At 36.5% G+C, this 19,815-nt stretch overlaps 1 protein-coding gene across 3 annotated transcripts in view; it reads left to right on the top strand.

The window, feature by feature from the left end:
* Positions 1–6,632: 6,632 nt before the first annotated feature.
* pbrm1l (polybromo 1, like) overlaps positions 6,633–19,815 on the top strand; it is a 37,119-nt gene continuing 23,936 nt past the window's right edge. For all 3 annotated transcript variants that reach the window (XM_057845963.1, XM_057845962.1, XM_057845964.1), the window contains exons 1-8: positions 6,633–6,762; positions 7,034–7,196; positions 7,276–7,373; positions 17,377–17,524; positions 17,656–17,805; positions 18,916–19,032; positions 19,113–19,181; positions 19,410–19,508. In XM_057845963.1, the coding sequence (XP_057701946.1) occupies positions 7,059–7,196; positions 7,276–7,373; positions 17,377–17,524; positions 17,656–17,805; positions 18,916–19,032; positions 19,113–19,181; positions 19,410–19,508 (819 nt within the window). In that variant the 5' untranslated portion in view covers positions 6,633–6,762; positions 7,034–7,058. The remainder of the gene's footprint in view (positions 6,763–7,033; positions 7,197–7,275; positions 7,374–17,376; positions 17,525–17,655; positions 17,806–18,915; positions 19,033–19,112; positions 19,182–19,409; positions 19,509–19,815) is intronic.

The following is a 19,815-nucleotide window of genomic DNA, read 5'->3' as shown; positions in this document are numbered from 1 at the left end:
AATAAAGAAACAAAGTTGTCAGCACGTCGTGTGTTCGATACATTTGTAAACAGAAAGCTCATAACAAGACACTATGCACGATCCGTTTAAGAGACGCTGCAGGAGTAGGAGGCGAGGAGGAGATCAGCGAGAGGCAAATCTTTGCGGTCGAATGTGGCGGCAGTCCGCTATTATTTTGTTTTCTTATTGTTGCCACAATAAAGTGGAGAAAGCCATCAACGACTCATCTCCTTCTTTCCCCCCACTGTTTTTATATTATTATTTTATATGCACGAGAGCTGCCGGATCTGCCAAAATGTACATGAAGTCTGATTATTATTTTTTTAACAATGTCATCAGATAGACAAAAACATAAAATTATGTGCAAATGCCTGCATCTTCAAATCATGAAAATGATAACAGCCTATATCTTACCAATCTTGTAATCTCGATGGGTCTTGTATCCATTCCATGTCAGGTAGTCTAGACACATTGTTTGCATCCTGATTAGCGTCTGGCTAATACATGTTAGGTCCAACATAAAATTCCAAGCTCCTCTTCTTCCTCCAACTCTTCAAAAACTTGGATCTCCTCCCCTCCTCCCTCGCGCTCGAGCTATCGCTTATATCGCTGTTTGAATCATTGTTTGAATGGCTTTGTATGGCGGCCGTATGTATGGAGCTGCCGTAGCTGTTCCCGGTGTGACGTATCACTTCCGGGTTCTTCCCCTTTCAGGCTCGAACTTCGGAAACGGGATTATTTTGTCAAATATACAACATTTAAATTATTTTTTCATGCTTTATTTGTTGGACAATGTTTAATTACTTTAATTTTGACCCTATTTGGCATGTTATAAAATTACTTCACATTACTGCTTTAACTTGTTAAACAGTTTCTGCAAGGAAGCGCGGGCTGGAATGAATGTGTGTGTCTGTGGGGGGAGAATGTGGAGACGTTCGAGACATATAAAATGATTATGAGGAGTTTGTAATTTCTACATGTCACTCCATGAGTCACAGCCATGTTAGGTAAACAGAAGCATTTAATAAAGCCAAGTATTTTTCTACTACAGTACTTTATTCTTGTTTAAAAATGATTCAGTGGGACAGTTATGTTTAAAACTGATCATAATTATTACATTTGAAGTGCTTAAAAAGCATTTATTAATATATATATATATATATATATATATATATATATATATATATATATATATATATATATATATATATATATATATATATATATATATATATATATATATATATATATATACAGTATATATATGTATGTATGTATATGTATATATATATTTTTTTTAAATCATACTTTGGGGAAAAAAGTGAGAAAAAAACATGTCTTATATGTGTCTCTTTCCAGTGTTAGATGTGAATAAATACAATGAGCACACACACACACACACAAAAAAATGGGGGTGGGGGGTGGGGTGTTGGTATGTGCTACTTCGCGGTTTTAACTTATCGCGGCGGGTACTGGTCCCTATTGACCGCGAAAAACGATGGAATACTGTACACTGTGGTCATGATGAGTCATCCAAAGTCTTTCCGAACAGCTATTCAAGTCATCTAGTAAAAAATTCTTTAAAAAAAAAAAAAATATATATATATATATATATATATATATATATATATATATATATATATATATATATATATATATATATATATATACATATAAATGGAAAACCCATTTGGCAGTGTATCAAATACTTGTTCTCCCCACCGTATGTATATATAAAGTATATATATTTATGTATATATATATATTAGGGCTGTCAAAATTAGGGCTGTCAAAATTAACAGTCGGTAATTAATTTTTTAAATTAATCACGTTAAAATATTTGACGCAATTAACGCACATGCCCCGCTCAGATTAAAATGACAGCAGTGTAATGTCCGCTTGTTACTTTTTACTTGTTACTTGTTACTTGTTTTTTGTTGTTTAGCGCCCTCTGCTGGCGCTTGGGTCCAAATGATTTTTATGGGTTTGGGGAGTGAGCATGGTGTAATAACATCAACAATGGCGAGCTACTAGTTTTTTTTTTTGATTGAAAATTTTACAAATTTTAATAAAACGAAAACATTAAGAGGGGTTTGAATATTAAATTTCTATAACTTGTACTAACATTTATCTTTTAGGAACTACAAGTTTTTCTATCCATGGATCGCTTTAAGAGAATGTTAATAATGTTAATGCCATCTTGTTGATTTATTGTTATAGTAAACAAATACAGTACTTATGTACCGTACGTTGAATGTATATATCCGTCTTGTGTCTTATCTTTTCATTCCAACAATAATTTACAGAAAAATATGGCATATTTTATGGATGGTTTGAATTGCGATTAATTACGATTAATTAATTTTTAAGCTGTAATTAACTCGATTAAAATTTTTAATCGCTTGACAGTCCTAATATATATATGCTGTATATATATTAGAGAAAAATATTTTTTAAAATGACTCTTTTCTTTGATTGAAAATATTGTTTGATTGAAGCAACTTTTGGGGGGACTGAATGATTTAGACACAAATGTCCTAATCATAATATGGCCCAAACACAAAAAGGATTGCTTCAATCAAAAGAACACTTTTTCAATGATAAATTAGGTGTCCAAATTTTTCAATCTCAAACATTTTTTCGCATTCAAAAACGTTCTTATATGATTGAAAAAGTTCTTTTTTTGATTGATGTGATTTTTCTTTTAGAAAATCTATATTTTTTTGAAACAACTTATTTTTTGATTGAATAATAGAGAAAAATGTCCCAGCCAAAATGTGACCCAAACACAAATCAACATGACTTCAATCAAAAAGTTGCTTCAATGAAAAATAAAAACTTGACATAAAAAAAAAAAAAAAACATTAATCAAAGAAAAATAGCTTTCACATGCAGTTTTTTTAGTTTTAAATTTATTTTTGCATTCAAACACATTTTTTATGATGAAACAACTTTTTATATATATTTTATTTGAAGCAACTTTTTTTTTTTTTATCGAGGCAACATTTTTTGATGGAATAATAAATACACAAATCTACCTCCATATGGCTCCGCCCAGGGGATGCAATTTTTGACTGGGGTAACTACATTGGCACGACACCGGCGGTCAGACCAAATTTAATGGATGACGATCTTGGCGAAAAGTATTGCCTAAGCAGCCTGATTTAGAATTCCCCTCAAGAATGATGGGAAACAAAAAACGCTCAATTTCAACGTATTATTATATTCTTGTGAGTTAATTTTATTGCTGACACTGTGTTTTGGGGTCATCAACATGTTGTGCCCCCCCGCCCCAAAAGTCAAACTCCGCCTATGGTTAGGAGGTAGGTTAGGTGAATGTCTTTAATGTGACCTTTTTCTTTTTGTTTAGGGAAGGCAGGGGTTACTTAGATTGTTTTGTTTGTTATTTTGGCAAAGTTCTCCCTCTGAGCCTAATAAAGAAACTGCTCTTGATTTTCCGTATTCACTGGCCTTTCTGGGTGAGGGTTGGACGGGAGGAGCACACCCCATGTTACGTCCTGAAAGCCCTAGACCGGGTGTAACAATACAAAATATCATACAGGGCACTGGAGATGGTGATGAAGATGTTGGTGACTGTGGCACAGGAGCAGTTGAACCTCGTCGAAAGGTCTAGGACATCACAAATTAAGTTGAAGCTTTACTAAAGTCAAGAGCAACTGATAGATTAAAGGTATCTTTTGGACACACCAATCAGTCATATAAGTACTCTCTCCAAAAAAGAAAACTGTAGCAGCATCTGGCAATCCAGTGTAATAATTGATTCTGTCGAGGTAGGAGGAGATTTGACGAAAAATGTTTTTGTTTCTTTCTTCAGTTTCTCCTTTTTGTTTCTGAGCATCTCATTTTCAATTTTGAGCACCGTGACACTTAAAATAGGTGTCTTTTGAGCCATGTCAAGGTGACGTGGGCCTGCTTCAGCTCGTCCGGCATCGTCTTCTAGAATGTCAGGGAGCGTTTTTGTTTTGTGTTTTGTTCGGAGACTGTTGTCTGGGACAGTCTTTCCCTCATTCCAGGCAAACCGTGTTGGCCCAGCTTCTTTCCCATGCGGGAAATGCCATCCACAGACGCAAGACTGATGGTCGGGTGTGAAATCTTTACATTTGGGGACAAAAAATCTTATATCACATAAAAAATAATAATAATAAATAAATAAACTTTCTTATATTACATGTCTAATGATTTCCCAAGCAGCACATACAGCAGATTGCAAAAACATGCCTCCAAATCACAAAAGTCGGACAACAGCCATACAGTTGCTTAGGAATATACTGTGTGGTCATGATTTGAAATATATTTTACCTAACTATAAAATTGCAAAAACCTGATGGTTTTACGCTGTGCGTGGGTTACCTGTAATTCTGACACCAGATACTCTGAAAGATTGGGGGGGTTGTGTGCCTTTTTCAAAGCCTAAAAGAAGCTCGCCAAATGCAAGCCATAGATAAGGCTCTGTAGTCGACCACATAAACAACTCATTGTCAAGACAGTCACGCAAGGACACTTATGCTAGCTCAAAGGTAAGTTAATGACCGATTTGTAAAAAAAAAAAAAAATATATATATATATATATATACATATATATATATATATACTATATAAATATCACAAAAGTGAGTACACTCTCGCATTTCTGCAGATATTTAAGTATGGAACAACACTGACAAAATGACACTTTGACACAATGAAAAGTAGTCTGTGTGCAGCTTACCAGTATATAATAAAGTTAATGTATTTTCCCCTCAAAATAACTCAAAATATAGTTATTAATATCTAAACCCCTGGCAACAAAAGTGAGTACACCCCTTAGAAACTACGTACATCCCTATATGTCCAAATTGAGTACTGCTTGTCATTTTCTCTCCAAAATGTCATGTGACTCGTTACAGAAGTGCTGTAGGCATTGCTGGTTGTCCATTCAAGTTGTCCATTCAATGAGTCCAAGGAAGACTCCTGGTGACTAACTAGTCTAACTAGTGACTTCTACCTTTGTTTTGGGGATTTAATAGTTGAGCATCTATTGCTTATGTTGAAAGAATGTATAAAAAGGAAAGAGATGACGGCAACAATGAAACAAGGTTTGTTATTAGAAATTTTTGACTTTTTTCACCTCAATTCCACTTTAAAATTAAATGGCTGAAGAAGTGTATGGCGGGACCAAAGTCGCTCTGGAATTTTATTCCGCACAATTTATTTAGAATTGGGGGTGGTTTAGATTTTCTTTTGAAATGCAATTTTGATGTGGCAAAATTACCAGTAAAATTATCAAAATTTTATCAGCAAGCTTTATTAGTTTGGAAATTGTGCCATGTACATAACTTCTCACCGCATAAAGAAATAATCTGGAACAATACAAATATTACTATTCGGTGCAAAAAACTATACAATAAAGGTTGGTTAGATAGGGGTATAATCTTTATCTCAGATATGTTTGATAATAAGGGTAGTGTTTATACATATGAAAACTTTATGGAAGAGAAACCTTTTCCTCTAAAGTTTAAAGAATACAGTTCTGTTGGGAAAGCAGTTCCTCAAGGTGTAGTTGAATTAATGGAATATCATCTTACATCTCAGAAAAATAAGGTTCAAATGCGGTCGCTCACAATTGCGGGAATTGATATTCTAGATAAAAAAATGTACGAGCAAGCATATTAGAAATGTTCTCCATTGTTATAACAAAATTTATCCTAGAGGAAAATCATTTTGGAATTCACTTTTTGATGTGGTTAACTGGCGGAAAGCTTGATTGTGCCCCTTTCAATTCTTCATTTCAAATAGAATAAGGGAACTCCAATTCAAAACACTGCACAATATCTATCCTTGCAATACCATGATTGCCAAATTCATGACCCGTGACGATAAGTGCTCTTTCTGAAAGTCTGAACCAGAGACACTTATACATTTTTTTTTTCACTTCTGTGCTTTGAAAACTGCATTTTGGAGAGATTTTGTGCAATTTTTTGGTGAAAAAACTTGAGCATGCTATTGTCACTGAACCAAGTGTGATAATTGTTGGATTTGGATCTGATATTAAAACTTTATCCTTGGTAGTAAATCTGATGTTGCTTCTTGGTAAATTTTACTTGCACAAAGTGAGAATTTCAAGGTCTGTGCCATATTTTTGACTATTTCTTTTGGAATTTAATTCTTATATAGATACGCTTTAGCATATGTAGAACAAGAAGAGTATTTGTACACTACAATATCTCAGGGATCTGTCTTTGATTGACTCTTAGTGTTGTATTTTTTGTGTTCCTGTTTTTGTACATAGGACAATTGAAATGCCTTATTTTTTGAAAGAATTCTGCCACGACTGACGAGTAGTACAGTATGTACAAAGTGGCTCATGTATTTGTTAATGTTATATGTGTGTAATTGTTTGAATTAAAAAAAAAAAATAATAATAATAATAATAATAAATACAATCAAATAGGAAAAATAACTACTAGCACAGTTGTTAATTTTGGATGGATGAAAACAAGATGGACAATATACTTTTAAATAAAAAAGGACCAACAAAACTAATCAAATTTCATAATCAGGTAATCAGTAGGTTTGATTTGTCCCTGCCTTTCTACTATTCCACAGTTCTGTCCGGTAGATGGCGGTAATTGGCCTTATGTTGTTTTGGCTACCGCAAAATAAAGCTGTCTAGAAGATGAAGAAGAAGAGTTTTAAACACTTGCTACCTAGCCGCTATATTTTAGCTCAGGGAATTACGGCTGTCTTATATGTTATATTGCAGTAAGTTTGTTTTGTTGTCGTTGAGCAATGAATTCCTTTCAATGCGTTGTATTAAACTGTGGGAAATAGTATCTGGATATGTTCTCTTGTTTGTCAGGCTAGCAGTATTTTACATGCTAAACAAGGTCCTTGCTTTGTCTCATGTATTGAGTGGTGCTAATTATAAGCGATTTAGTTTGAACTCAAATCACTGTTCTTAAACTGTTTCTTAAATAAGAAGGTTGGCCCACTCTCGGAATAAATTGGAGGATATTTCTCTCTTTTTTTAAAGTCTGTCGTTATAAAGCTGCCCATCAATGTCGAGCGCGAAGAGGAGAAGAGCTACATCACCCTCCAGCAGTGTGAGCGGAGGAGGGGACCTCGACGACGTTTCATCCACTCCTGGAAGTGGTCGAAAAAGAAAATGGGCTTCCAGTGTTCCACCTGTAGACACGGTAAATACCCGAGTTTGGTCATTATGTATTTGATGAATTTCCCAGTGTTGAAAAGGTTATACTTGTGTCTGTCGTCTAGATCGCCGTGTGCCATGAGCTCTTCAACGCTGTTAGGGACTACAAGGATGATCAAGGGAGAAATCTCAGTGATTTTTTTCAAAGGGTGCCAAAGAGAAGGTATTCCACAATATATGTTTAGAAAATTTATTTTCCCATGTGTTTTTCCACTTGTTAAGTTTGAAATTGATTGATTGATTTCGAGCAGTAGTAATAAATAAATACAACGGGGGGGGGGGGGGCAAAAATAACAGTAATCATGATAATAATAAAATTATAACGAAATACATTTGTATAAGGGTGTGACAAAATATCGAAATGGTGATATATCGTGATACTTTATATCCCCAAAGGTTATCTATATGCTCCTGCCAAGTATCGAGATACCGTTTTAAAAAGGTGTCAGTGTCTAAAAAAAATAAATAAATAAAAAGGAACCAAGAAGTTGCTACCAAAATCTTCCACTATAATAGTATCTCAGTTAACTCTAAGGCTGCATTGGTGGTGCTTGACGCCCAACCCATTTAGACTAGAAACGTTTGTTCATTCGGAACTAGAGCATTTACAGTCATTGTCTGATTTTCAGGGCATTTACAGGTCACTTGCTGTTCATTTTAGGGCATTTACAGGTCATTTCCTGTTGAGTTTGGGTCACTGCCTATTCATTTGGGTGATTCCCAGGTCACTTCCTGTTATGTAACTCAAGATAAACAGGAAGTGACCCATAAAATACCCCAAAATCAACAGGAAGTAACTGCAAATCAACAGGTAAATTACTTTAAATGGCCCAAAATTACCTCATTGCCTGGCATTGGCTGCCACTAACAGTCATAGACATTCAATTCATTTGAAGTGTGTTCAAATGGATTGGACGTCTACTAGTGATAAACTCATTCCAATTCACAGCAGAAGCTTGTTTTTCTTTTTATAAGTCGTTTCCTGACCAATGTATCAATAATCGTTGTATCGTCAGATCATCATTATCGTGAGCTTTGTATCGCAAATCGTATCGTATCGTGAGGTACCAAGAGGTTCCCACTCCTACATTTGTAGCTCAAAAATGGATGGGAAGAAGCCAGACTTTTTTTGGGTCCCACCCCCAATTCACTCCTTAAGATTTCCATGAGAATACAGTTACTTCTCAATATTGTCATCATCATCAACATCACTACTGCCATCGCTCCCTCCACCATCATCCTCATTTTCACCAATGTCCCCATATATTCACCGTACATTCAAGAGTCAAAATATATATAATACAGTGGTACCTCGACATACGATCGCTTCGACACACGATCTTTTCGACATCTACATCCGACGACAGGACAGTACCGTAGACGGATACACGGCGGATTTTCTTGTGAGAGAAATCAACACGTTTCAAAAAGTTTGGTACAGGTGGTAAATCAAGGAAAATGGTGACGCTTACCATTGAAATGAAAATGCAAATGATAGAAAAACATGAGCGTGGGGTGCGCATCTGTGTACTGGCTCAACAATACAGCCCGAGAATGTCTATGATCTCCACGGTCCTCCTCCGACCACCGTTTGCCAGTCTTTATGAGTTAAGGTGACAATTATTATTGTGGTAACATCGCCAAAGAAATTGCCAGCTTCGTCAGCTTATTACCATTTATTTCAGAACTTGTCCAATACAAAACGCCTACTGTCCGCCGCAGTTGATGATGTTCTCAACAAAACATCAACAGTGAATGATGACCTCAGTTTTTTTCAACATGTCGTTCAGTTTAGATTGCTTTAATTTTTTTTTTTTTTCATTTTTAAACAATGTTTTTTTGTTTTGTTTTTTTAATCCGCAGTGAAAATAGAAATTTAAATATTGTTTTTGGTTGTCTTTGTGGTTTTTGTCCTAGTCGTAGTCATTTGGACGAAATACTTATTAGTCTTATATACATATTACATATTTAAGTCATTTCGTAATGGGTTGGTCTTCATCCATTTTGTGTCTAGTTTTAGTCGACAAATACTCAAGCTGTTTTCGTCTGCAAAATTTCAAATGTTTTATTCTTGAAAAAACAATTTCGACAGCATACATTTTGAAAATATATGCAAACTATTATAATCAAAACCAGGTTCATACCAACACTAAATCAGGAGGAAGGCTGTCTAAACTACGACCATTATTAAAAACAAGATGTAAACTGCTATATTTTGTCCAAACCACCAGATGCAGCACTTGTTCGGATGATAATACATGCTCAGCAGGAAAATGGTACATTATTTGAAATTATTTATACCAACCTGGATGCCACGAACTGTAAACTTTTAAGAGCACGCTCGCCACGCTGAAGGCAATGCTAATGATAACGCGAATGCTATGCAAATGCTCAGAGTTACATTAAAGGCTTTTTCACACTAGCGTCACCTTAGTGTGAAGAGCAGTCGATGGCAAGCGCAAAACGGGACGAGCCACGTAGTCTGATGTTGACGCTGTCAGAGAGTGAAAAGCGTCAAGCATATTTACCGTAATTTCCCGAATATAAGGCGCACCCGTGTATAATGCGCACCCCAAATTTACTTGTAAAATCTAGGGAAAAATATTGTACCCGTTTATAACGCGCACCCTAATTTTAGCACCAATAAATAGAAGAATACACGAAAACAGAGCTCGTGTACAGATACAGAAATGTCATTTTAATGACTGGTGAAACACAGCACAAGCATAGCATATTGGTAGTTCAAAACATTACCATAAAGTGACAATATTTACGGTAATAATACGATTTGACAACTTCTCCAGCTTACCAGAATCTAGGAGAAAACAAAACAGACGTGACTTTTCTTTTAAAGGCTGCTGTATAACTTGCTCGTTTCATCATGATGAATAAATGTTTCTTCCATGGATTGATACGGTAAAATGAAAGTGAGAACGTAAGTCGGAAATCCGTGAGAGCTCATCGCTGTGACCACGACAGTAACAATGGGAACTATTGTTATTTGGGATTGAGTTTCCTGAGGGACAGATATAGTTGACGGACACAGGAAGTCTGTGTGCTTACATTTGTTATGGTCCGAGTTGCGGAGCTGCAATAACCGTTGACTCAAATGAGTTCAAGAAACTAAATTTCGTGCTTTATGAAGAGTAAAAAAAGCAGAATTTAACACAGACGAAATCATTCGGCCGATTAGAGTGAAGTATTACCGAAACAAAATGGTGACGTCACGTACCGTAATGGTCGGCAACGGGTCGCCGCATACGTTTCTTCAACACAACGTGGCCGTGTCAATTAAAAAAAAATCGGTTTATATATATATGTAGTATATATATATTTCTGTCTCCATCCATGTACCCGTTTATAATGCGCACCATGAATCTACAAGTTGATTTTGGGGGAAAAAAGTGCGCATTATATTCGGGAAATTACGGTACTATAGTCCCAAGCACCAATGTGTTTAATTTTCATTGTTGCACAAGAAAACAGCGAATTTTCCTATTTCAAAGAGTAAGGGGCATTATTATAGCCGTGTAAAGAGTTTTACTACTTTCGGTGAGAAGGTGAGTAGTTTTTGTTGTTGTCCGTGAACGACATTTCCACACAAATGTACGTCGAGGTACCATTTAGCTTAGCAAGGAGAGGTTCGAGAATCGTTTTTCGAGTCTCTCAGAGCTTGCGAAACATGAAAAAAAATAACGCATTTATCAAGGTTTCATCGGCCGTGATTTGCGTATGTCGGCTAAAATGGCCTGATTGCGCAGATATAATTATGCCTGCCCCTCTGCTATTGGATGTGTTGTTAACGTCACAAGGCGGCGCTCTGTAAATAGAGTAAGGCTCTATTTTAGGCCCCGCCTCTTTGCGCAAATTCATTCAAACTTGCCGTTCCACCCAAGACGGTTGCCCGCCCCTCACTTTCACCGAGAAGTCACTTTCCACATACACAATGAATGGGTAGCGCTGAACCCTTCACATTAGGCTGCCGCTAGTTTGAAACTGCCTTTAGTATGTGATGATCACTCAGTACAGACCTTTCAAAGCTAAAAGCAACATTGCACATTCTCTCTTGCCAAGATAAGAAAGAAATCTTACCATGTGTTTTGAAACAATATACATATAAGAAAATATCACACATTATGAACATATGATGGAAATTATAGCGCATTTTTGCCACGTTCTTGTGTCGTCAAATGAGAACTACGCACCTTAATCGCATGGGATTATTTCCGAGACCCATTTGGTGATTTGTAATCATTACAGAGAGAGGATGTCTGAGATCTTAATGTCGGATTTGTAAAGTAAATATTCATCCGTGAATTACATCTGCGTTCATATTTATTTGATAGTGCGGCTTTGCGTAAGGGAAACCTCCCTTCCAAATTACATATATAAAGTACATAATTAGCAGTCTTGACAGTTTTTCAGGAGCAAATAATACTGCTCCATGTCAGACTACTTGGAAATGGATCTTCAAAGCAGCTAGGGTCCCCGCATCTAGTGCCTGTTTTCATTTTAACAGTTTTGTGCTTTATTGTGGCTTTGGGGATGTAAAAGTGGACTGTGTCATATTCAGAAGGTGTTTTTTTTTTCTAAACTATGTTCACTGCAAGATGTAAATGTCAGCCTGCCCTGAAAATGGCAGTCAAAAGTAAAATCTTTTAAAAATGCAGTGTCCATACAGACTTGTTTGTATTTTATTTTATGTTTCGGGTAATAGATAGCTTATTGTAATTTACACTTTTTTATATTGTGCGTGCGTCCAAAATTAGTTTTTTCTCTGTTTCTATGTACTGTTTTATAAAGTCCTCCATATTGCTATATCTATGCTAAAAAAATTAAGTAAGGTACAATATTTTCTGCAAAATTATTAATATTTTATAGTTTTATAATTGTTGGTTAACTCATTTCATGCTGAGTGCTATTATTTCCCTGGCACATTAAGCCATTTGACCATTCGCATGCGGCATGAATTTCCTAAGCCAATGTACGTTTTTGAGGTGACAATATACAATATGTTGTAGGAAATCTGGTTGATTATTTTTTTTAATATAAAGCATAAAATGATCCAGTGGATAATGAGATGTGTTAAAATAGTACATGGGTGAAAAAGAGAAAAATGAAGCTCCACTTACAGTGCCTTGCAAAAGTATTCGGCCCCCTTGAATCTTGCAACCTTTTGCCACATTTCAGGCTTCAAACATAAAGATATGAAATTTAATTTTTTTGTCAAGAATCAACAAAAAGTGGGACACAATCGTGAAGTGGAACAACATTTATTGAATAATTTAAACTTTTTTAACAAATAAAAAACTGAAAAGAGGGGCGTGCAATATTGTTCGGCCCCTTTACTTTCAGTGCAGCAAACTCACTCCAGAAGTTCAGTGAGGATCTCTGAATGATCCAATGTTGTCCTAAATGACCGATGATGATAAATAGAATCCACCTGTGTGTAATTAAGTCTCCGTATAAATGCAACTGCTCTGTGATAGTCTCAGGGTTCTGTTTAAAGTGCAGAGAGCATTATGAAAACCAAGGAACACACCAGGCAGGTCCGAGATACTGTTGTGGAGAAGTTTAAAGCCGGATTTGGATACAAAAAGATTTCCCAAGCTTTAAACATCTCAAGGAGCACTGTGCAAGCCATCATATTGAAATGATAGGAGCATCAGACCACTGCAAATCTACCAAGACCCGGCCGTCCTTCCAAACTTTCTTCTCAAACAAGGAGAAAACTGATCAGAGATGCAGCCAAGAGGCCCATGATCACTCTGGATGAGCTGCAGAGATCTACAGCTGAGGTGGGAGAGTCTGTCCATAGGACAACAATCAGTCGTACACTGCACAAATCTGGCCTTTATGGAAGAGTGGCAAGAAGAAAGCCATTTCTCAAAGATATCCATAAAAAGTCTCGTTTAAAGTTTGCCACAAGCCACCTGGGAGACACACCAAACATGTGGAAGAAGGTGCTCTGGTCAGATGAAACCAAAATTGAACTTTTTGGCCACAATGCAAAACGATATGTTTGGCGTAAAAGCAACACAGCTCATCACCCTGAACACACCATCCCCACTGTCAAACATGGTGGTGGCAGCATCATGGTTTGGGCCTGCTTTTCTTCAGCAGGGACAGGGAAGATGGATGCAGCCAAATACAGGAACATTCTGGAAGAAAACCTGTTGGTATCTGCACAAGACCTGAAACTGGGACGGAGATTTATCTTCCAACAGGACAATGATCCAAAACATAAAGCCAAATCTACAATGGAATGGTTAAAAAATAAACGTATCCAGGTGTTAGAATGGCCAAGTCAAAGTCCAGACCTGAATCCAATCGAGAATCTGTGGAAAGAGCTGAAGACTGCTGTTCACAAACACTCTCCATCCAACCTCACTGAGCTCGAGCTGTTTTGCAAGGAAGAATGGGCAAGAATGTCAGTCTCTCGATGTGCAAAACTGATAGAAACATACCCCAAGCGACTTGCAGCTGTAATTGGTGCAAAAGGTGGCGCTACAAAGTATTAACGCAAGGGGGCCGAATAATATTGCACGCCCCACTTTTCAGTTTTTTATTTGTTAAAAAAGTTTATATTATCCAATAAATTTTGTTCCACTTCACGATTGTGTCCCACTTGTTGTTGATTCTTGACAAAAAATTAAAATTTTATATCTTTATGTTTGAAGCCTGAAATGCGGCGAAAGGTTGCAAGGTTCAAGGGGGCCGAATACTTTTGCAAGGCACTGTAAACCACTACTCACCAGTATTGTTAAGAACGGCGTTATTTTTTTCAGTAGTGAGTACCGTATTTTTCGGACTATTAAGTCGCAGTTTTTTTCATAGTTTGGCTGGGGGTGCGACTTATACTCAGGAGCGACTTATGTGTGAAATTATTAACACATTATGATATCATTTCACATGTTGTTTTTGTGTTTTGGATTGACACTGATGGTTTGGTAAACTTATTTGCATGTTCTTTATGCTATACTTATCTGAATAACTCTTAATAGCTATGGCCACGTTCGCGTTCTGCCTATGGCAATGTGTGTTCAATTGTATTATTGACTTTTTTATATTGAAATGCATGCTTTTAGTTTGTGGCGCTTTCACGCCCACGTGGGGACGCACTCAAACTTGTTTACGTGAAGAAGAGCGCTCACACGCCAGAAGAAGACCAACAGCCACGTAGCTCTGAGTGAGTGGGCGAGTTAGTGAGAGAGAAACAGGGCTGCAAACCTATGTTTATTGTTTATGCTTGTAAAATACTGTATCTCTACAGAGGCAACGCCTGTGTGTATCATCTTTTCTGTTGTTGTTGTGTGGTTTCCACCCGTGATCGGACACTTAGAGCCAGTTGTGTGGTTGTTTGATCGATGTGCTAATGCTAACGAACGCATGCTAACGGTTTTTGTCATTGCTGTAAAAGCACCTAATTATCATTTATTTACGTTGATGTGAATCTGTTTGGTATCGAGGACGAAATTTATTCAGCAAATTATACAGACGTCCAGCATCGTCATTTGGGAGTTTAGCACGTTGAATAACCAGGACCGAGCCGTAGCGTCCTGGTAAGGACCGTATCGCATTTCGTTGTCCATGCAGTGTACACTGCACACTTATTCAGCATATTGTTCTCTATTGAATTTTTAATATTAAATTGCCTTTCAAGATGACATGTCTGTTTTATGTGTTGGATTTTATCAAGTAAATTCCCCCCCAAACATATGACTTATATTCCGGTGCGACGAGTATATGTTTTTTTTTTATTTGTTCGTTGGGCATTTTATGGCTGGTGCGAGTTATACTCAGGTGCGACTTGTAGTCCGAAAAATACGGTAATCTAATTATTTACTTTTCTCATTTTGGCAACGCCGTTACCATTACTGAGGTGGGAAAGGCGTGCGTTACTATTCGTTACTATGTTGGTTGAATGACGCGAGAAAAGTCTGAGAGAGACGAACTCATGGAGACAAGAGAGAAGAGCAGGATTGGGGAGGAGGCAAGGGAGTTGTGACGCCGTTGGAAACGAGATGCTAGGTGGCTCCAATAATACCTGACTATAGCCGATAGCCTACAAACTACGCCCACATGATGCTACGATAGATATCACATATTATAGAACTAGATGCAATGGCCGACACGGCTGCATTAGCAACATGTATACAGAACTAGATGTGTTAGTAAACAGCCGCCATCTTAAAGCAGTAGACTTCTCAGGAAGGCTCTGTTGTAGAGAACCTTCCTAGTGAACCTAAGTAACTTTTTATTAAAATGCTCCTAAATCGGCAAAATCTTGACTTAAATCTGTCTTTAAATGATGAAACAGTTTTAAAACTTACACATGTTGAAAGTAGACAGAAGGGAACTAATGCAATAACGGGAGTAATTTTAACAACTTTAACCGTTGATTCACAACATTAAATGACTTCCACACATAGCAAAAGTTACTATCTAGTTATCGCAATATCCGCAATACCCCTGTGTCTCGTTAAGTTTAGGGTAAAGAATTGGGCTAGGGCCAATTGTCCCAAAACCCCTTTAAACTTCACATTGTGTGACTTTTTTTTTTTTTTTTTTTTTTTTTTTTTTTTTTTTGAGAAAAAAAAAACATGAAAATTATCACCAGTTACTTTGCCAAGTAACTAATTACTCTTACATTCAGGTAACTGAGTTAATAACGTAAAGTAATTTGTAACAGTAATTAATTACTTTTTTAAAGTAAGATTATCAACACTGCTATTCACTCCCTCATACATTAATCCACTTTGCGGCATATGCACTCTCAATTACAATACATACAATATTGGCTACAGGCTTAATTAATCGTTTGGTAGATATGAAATTGTAAATGGAGTTAAGTTGCATTTTATGGCTCTTATTTCTGCCTTGAGTGTTTGCTCATTTAGTGCCACTCGTGTGAAATATATTTTTAGTTTAATGATATTTTTGTACATTTGGATAGGCTTCATTCAGCTTCAAATCAAAACTATTGGCCAAGCAATCAAATGTTTACGGGAACATTTGCTTAAAACCTTGAACACTGTGCAGGAGTTAAATTAAGTTTTGTTTATTGCGCAGTGTGTGGCAGCCTGAAAACATTCGTAGAATCTGGAATGTGGGGGCAGTTGCTGCAATTTTTGTTTCTAAATTGATTGCTGTTTTCAGTAGGGCTGTCAAAATTGTCGCGTTAACGGGCGGTAATTAATTTTTTTAAATTAATCAAGTTAAAATATTTGACGCAATTAACGCACATGCCCCGCTCAGACAGATTTAAATGACAATACAGTGAAATGCCCACATGTTAATTGTGTTTTATGGAGTTTTGCCACCCTCTGCTGGTGCTTGGGTGCGACTGATTTTATAGGCTTCAGCACCCATGAGCATTGTGTAAGTAATTATTGACATCAACAATGGCGGGCTACTAGTTTATTTTTTGATTGAAATTATTACAAATTTTATTAAAATGAAAACATTAAGAGGGGTTTTAATATAAAATTTCTATAGCTTGTACTAACATTTATCTTTTAAGAACTAAATAATAATAATACATTTTATTTATAACGCACTTGACATTTGAAAAACAAATCTCAAAGTGCACATTACCATGTAATAAAATAAAAAGACTAAGAATAAAAGAGTAAACGCAAAAATAGACAGAAACATAGATAAAATCAGATGGAAATCAGATAAAATAAGATGGATAAAGAAAAACTACAAGTCTTTCTATCCATGGATCGCTTTAACAGAATGTTAATAATGTTAATGCCATCTTGTTGATTTTTTGGTATAATAAACAAATACAATCCCTATGTACCGTATGTTGAATGTATATATCCATCTTGTGTCTTATCTTTCCATTCCAACAATAATTTACAGAAAAATATGGCATATTTTATAGATGGTTTGAATTGCGATTAATTGCGATTAATTACGATTAATTAATTTTTAAGCTGTAATTAACTCGATTAAAAATCTTAATTGTTTGACAGCCCTAGTTTTCAGACATGATATCAGATATCAACACGGGTACTCATATTGTTGTCGGGAGTTCAACTTGAACTGTATTTGGTCTTTTTAAACAATGTCTTTCTCCTGGATTTTGTCTTTGCAGCTCATTCAACCAAAGAGGAGCAGATCATGCTAATAACTACTAATGTGCTTGCTGTATTCAGAAACTTGCCTGATTACTATGAAGTGGTGTCCCAGCCGATAGACATGACAAAAATTCAGCATAAGCTGAAGTCAGAAGATTACCAAGAGGTGGAGCAACTCACTGCAGACTTCCAGCTCATGTTCAACAATACCAAATCCTTTTACAAGGTATTAAATTAATAACCTTTCCCTTTGGCAGCCTTGATTTTTTTTTTTTTTTTTTTCATGTACGTGACACTTATTAGTGTTGTTTTGGAATATAATTCCTTAAATAATATGATTTGTTTTCATCAATATAGAGGGACAGTGAGGAGTATCAAGCAGCCTGCAAGCTGTGGGTCATCTATTTGCAGACCAGGAATGACTTTTTGCAGAGTGGAGATGGAGAAGATGAGGATGATGATGGGGATGACATAATGGATAACCCGGGACTGTCGACAGAAGATGAGGTCCGTCAGCAGCAGTGTTGTTTTTGGCAGCTATTTTAAAATTCTTCTTAGTCTTAGTCTTTTGGCCGAAAATACTTATTAGTTTTAGTCATATTTTAGTCATTTCAAAATGTGTTTGTCTAGTTTTAGTCAACGAAAACGCAGACAAATTTCGTCTCGTTTTAGTCAGCAATTCTCCAAATGTTTTCGTCTATAAACTTCAAAAGGTTTATTCCATGAATAAATAAATAAAAAAAGGTTTCCAACAATTTCAAATGAACATGATAGACGAGCACATAATTGTAGTCTACAGGGATATCACAATTTTCATGATGATAATACACATTCAGCAGGCAAACGGCAGATTACTTGCAATTAATTAAACTCACCTGGATGCCACGAACTTTATGTAAAATGTTTTCCAAAAGTTTAAGAAGATACCGAGTCACCGTGCAAAAAGCTAATGCTAGCGCGAATGCTATGCTAATGCAAACGCTACAAGTTAGTTTTGTGTGTGATGATCACTCAGCACAGACCTTTAAAAGCTAAAGCAACATGGCATATCTAGCCAAGATAAGAAAGCAAAACTTACCAAGAAGCACCTGACAAATATGTTTCACAAAAGGAGCCTGGAATGGGCACAGGCTTACTCACCAGCCTGTGAGTAAGCGTATGTGTGAGGCGGAGGGTCGGGGAGAAGCGCAGCACGTCACATGAGTGACACGACCAAACACTGTAAATGTGTGCTATCCACGATAAGAAAATATCACACATTGTGAATTTATGACGGAAACTGGCAAATTTTCATCTCGTTCTTGTGTCGTCAGACAACAACTGGCATCCATCTCGTTATGTTTTAGTCTCCCAAGACACGTTTTCAGCGCGTCATCATGACGTCATCGTCATGATAAAATTGTTCGTTGATGAATTATTGTCATCGTTGTCATCGTTGACGAAAACAATACTGGTCAGCAGACATTTTGTTCTCACTTTTTGACCTCGATATCATTTGCAAATATGCACTGTTAGAATTTAAAGCACACATTTCTTATGGAAATTGTAATGCCATACAAGAAAGAGCCTCAGGACAACAACTGGCAGTGATATTTTCATTTTATTGTGGTCACTCAGGCATCGTCCGGCAGCTTAAAGGAATTGTTAGACCAACTACTAGCAGCGGTGGTTTTGTATACAGATTCCTCAGGTCACGTGGTCAGTAAACTCTTCGAGAAATTGCCTTCTAAATTGGTAAGTATGCCTCGTTTTTTTTTTTTTTTTGGTCGCGCAAAATGGAATTGCAGTCTTAAACTTTTCTATTCCATGGATAGCATTACCCAGACTACTACGCTGTTATAAAGGATCCCATTGATCTGAGAACAATCGCGCAAAGAATACAGGTTGGTACATTTTTCCCAGAAGGTGGTGGCTTCTGCTCAAAATAGCAGTTAACCTGAATTTATCGCAAGTGGGTCATCTTTAATAAGTATAAATAAGAAATTCAGAAAGTTAATGAAATCAGTGCAATGAAGGGCTTCTCAGGTTACTACGGTCTCTTTCATAAAGCAAATTGATAAGGGAATATCTCGGGGAACAAATGTTTTTCACACTTTCTCCCACCTGCTCAGATGGGATACTACAAAAGTGTCAACGCCATGGGCAAGGACATTGACCTCATGGCCAAAAATGCCAAAACATACAATGAACCCGGATCTCAGGTTTTTAAGGTATGTCATTTTTAAAAATTATTTACCGTAATTTTCGGATTAAAAGCACTTGCTTCTTTCCCTTGCTGTTCACCAGTGTTGTTTTTGGCAGCCCTTTTAATTTTCATCTTCGTCTTTTGTACGATAATACTTAATAGTCTTAGTCATATTTTAGCCATCTCAAAATGTGTTTGTCTTCGTCTAGTTTTTGTCGCCCAAAACCCAAGACAAATTTCGTCCAGTTTTAATCTGTTTACTAAAAATATTTCTGTAAAATTAAAAAAACATTACTCCAAAAATACATAAAGGTTTCCAACTATTTCGAATG

This window comes from Corythoichthys intestinalis, chromosome 9 (genome assembly GCF_030265065.1).
Source record: "Corythoichthys intestinalis isolate RoL2023-P3 chromosome 9, ASM3026506v1, whole genome shotgun sequence".
NCBI lineage: Eukaryota > Metazoa > Chordata > Actinopteri > Syngnathiformes > Syngnathidae > Corythoichthys > Corythoichthys intestinalis.
Note: the sequence above shows the minus strand (reverse complement) of the source record. Positions and strands in the feature narration are given on the sequence as shown.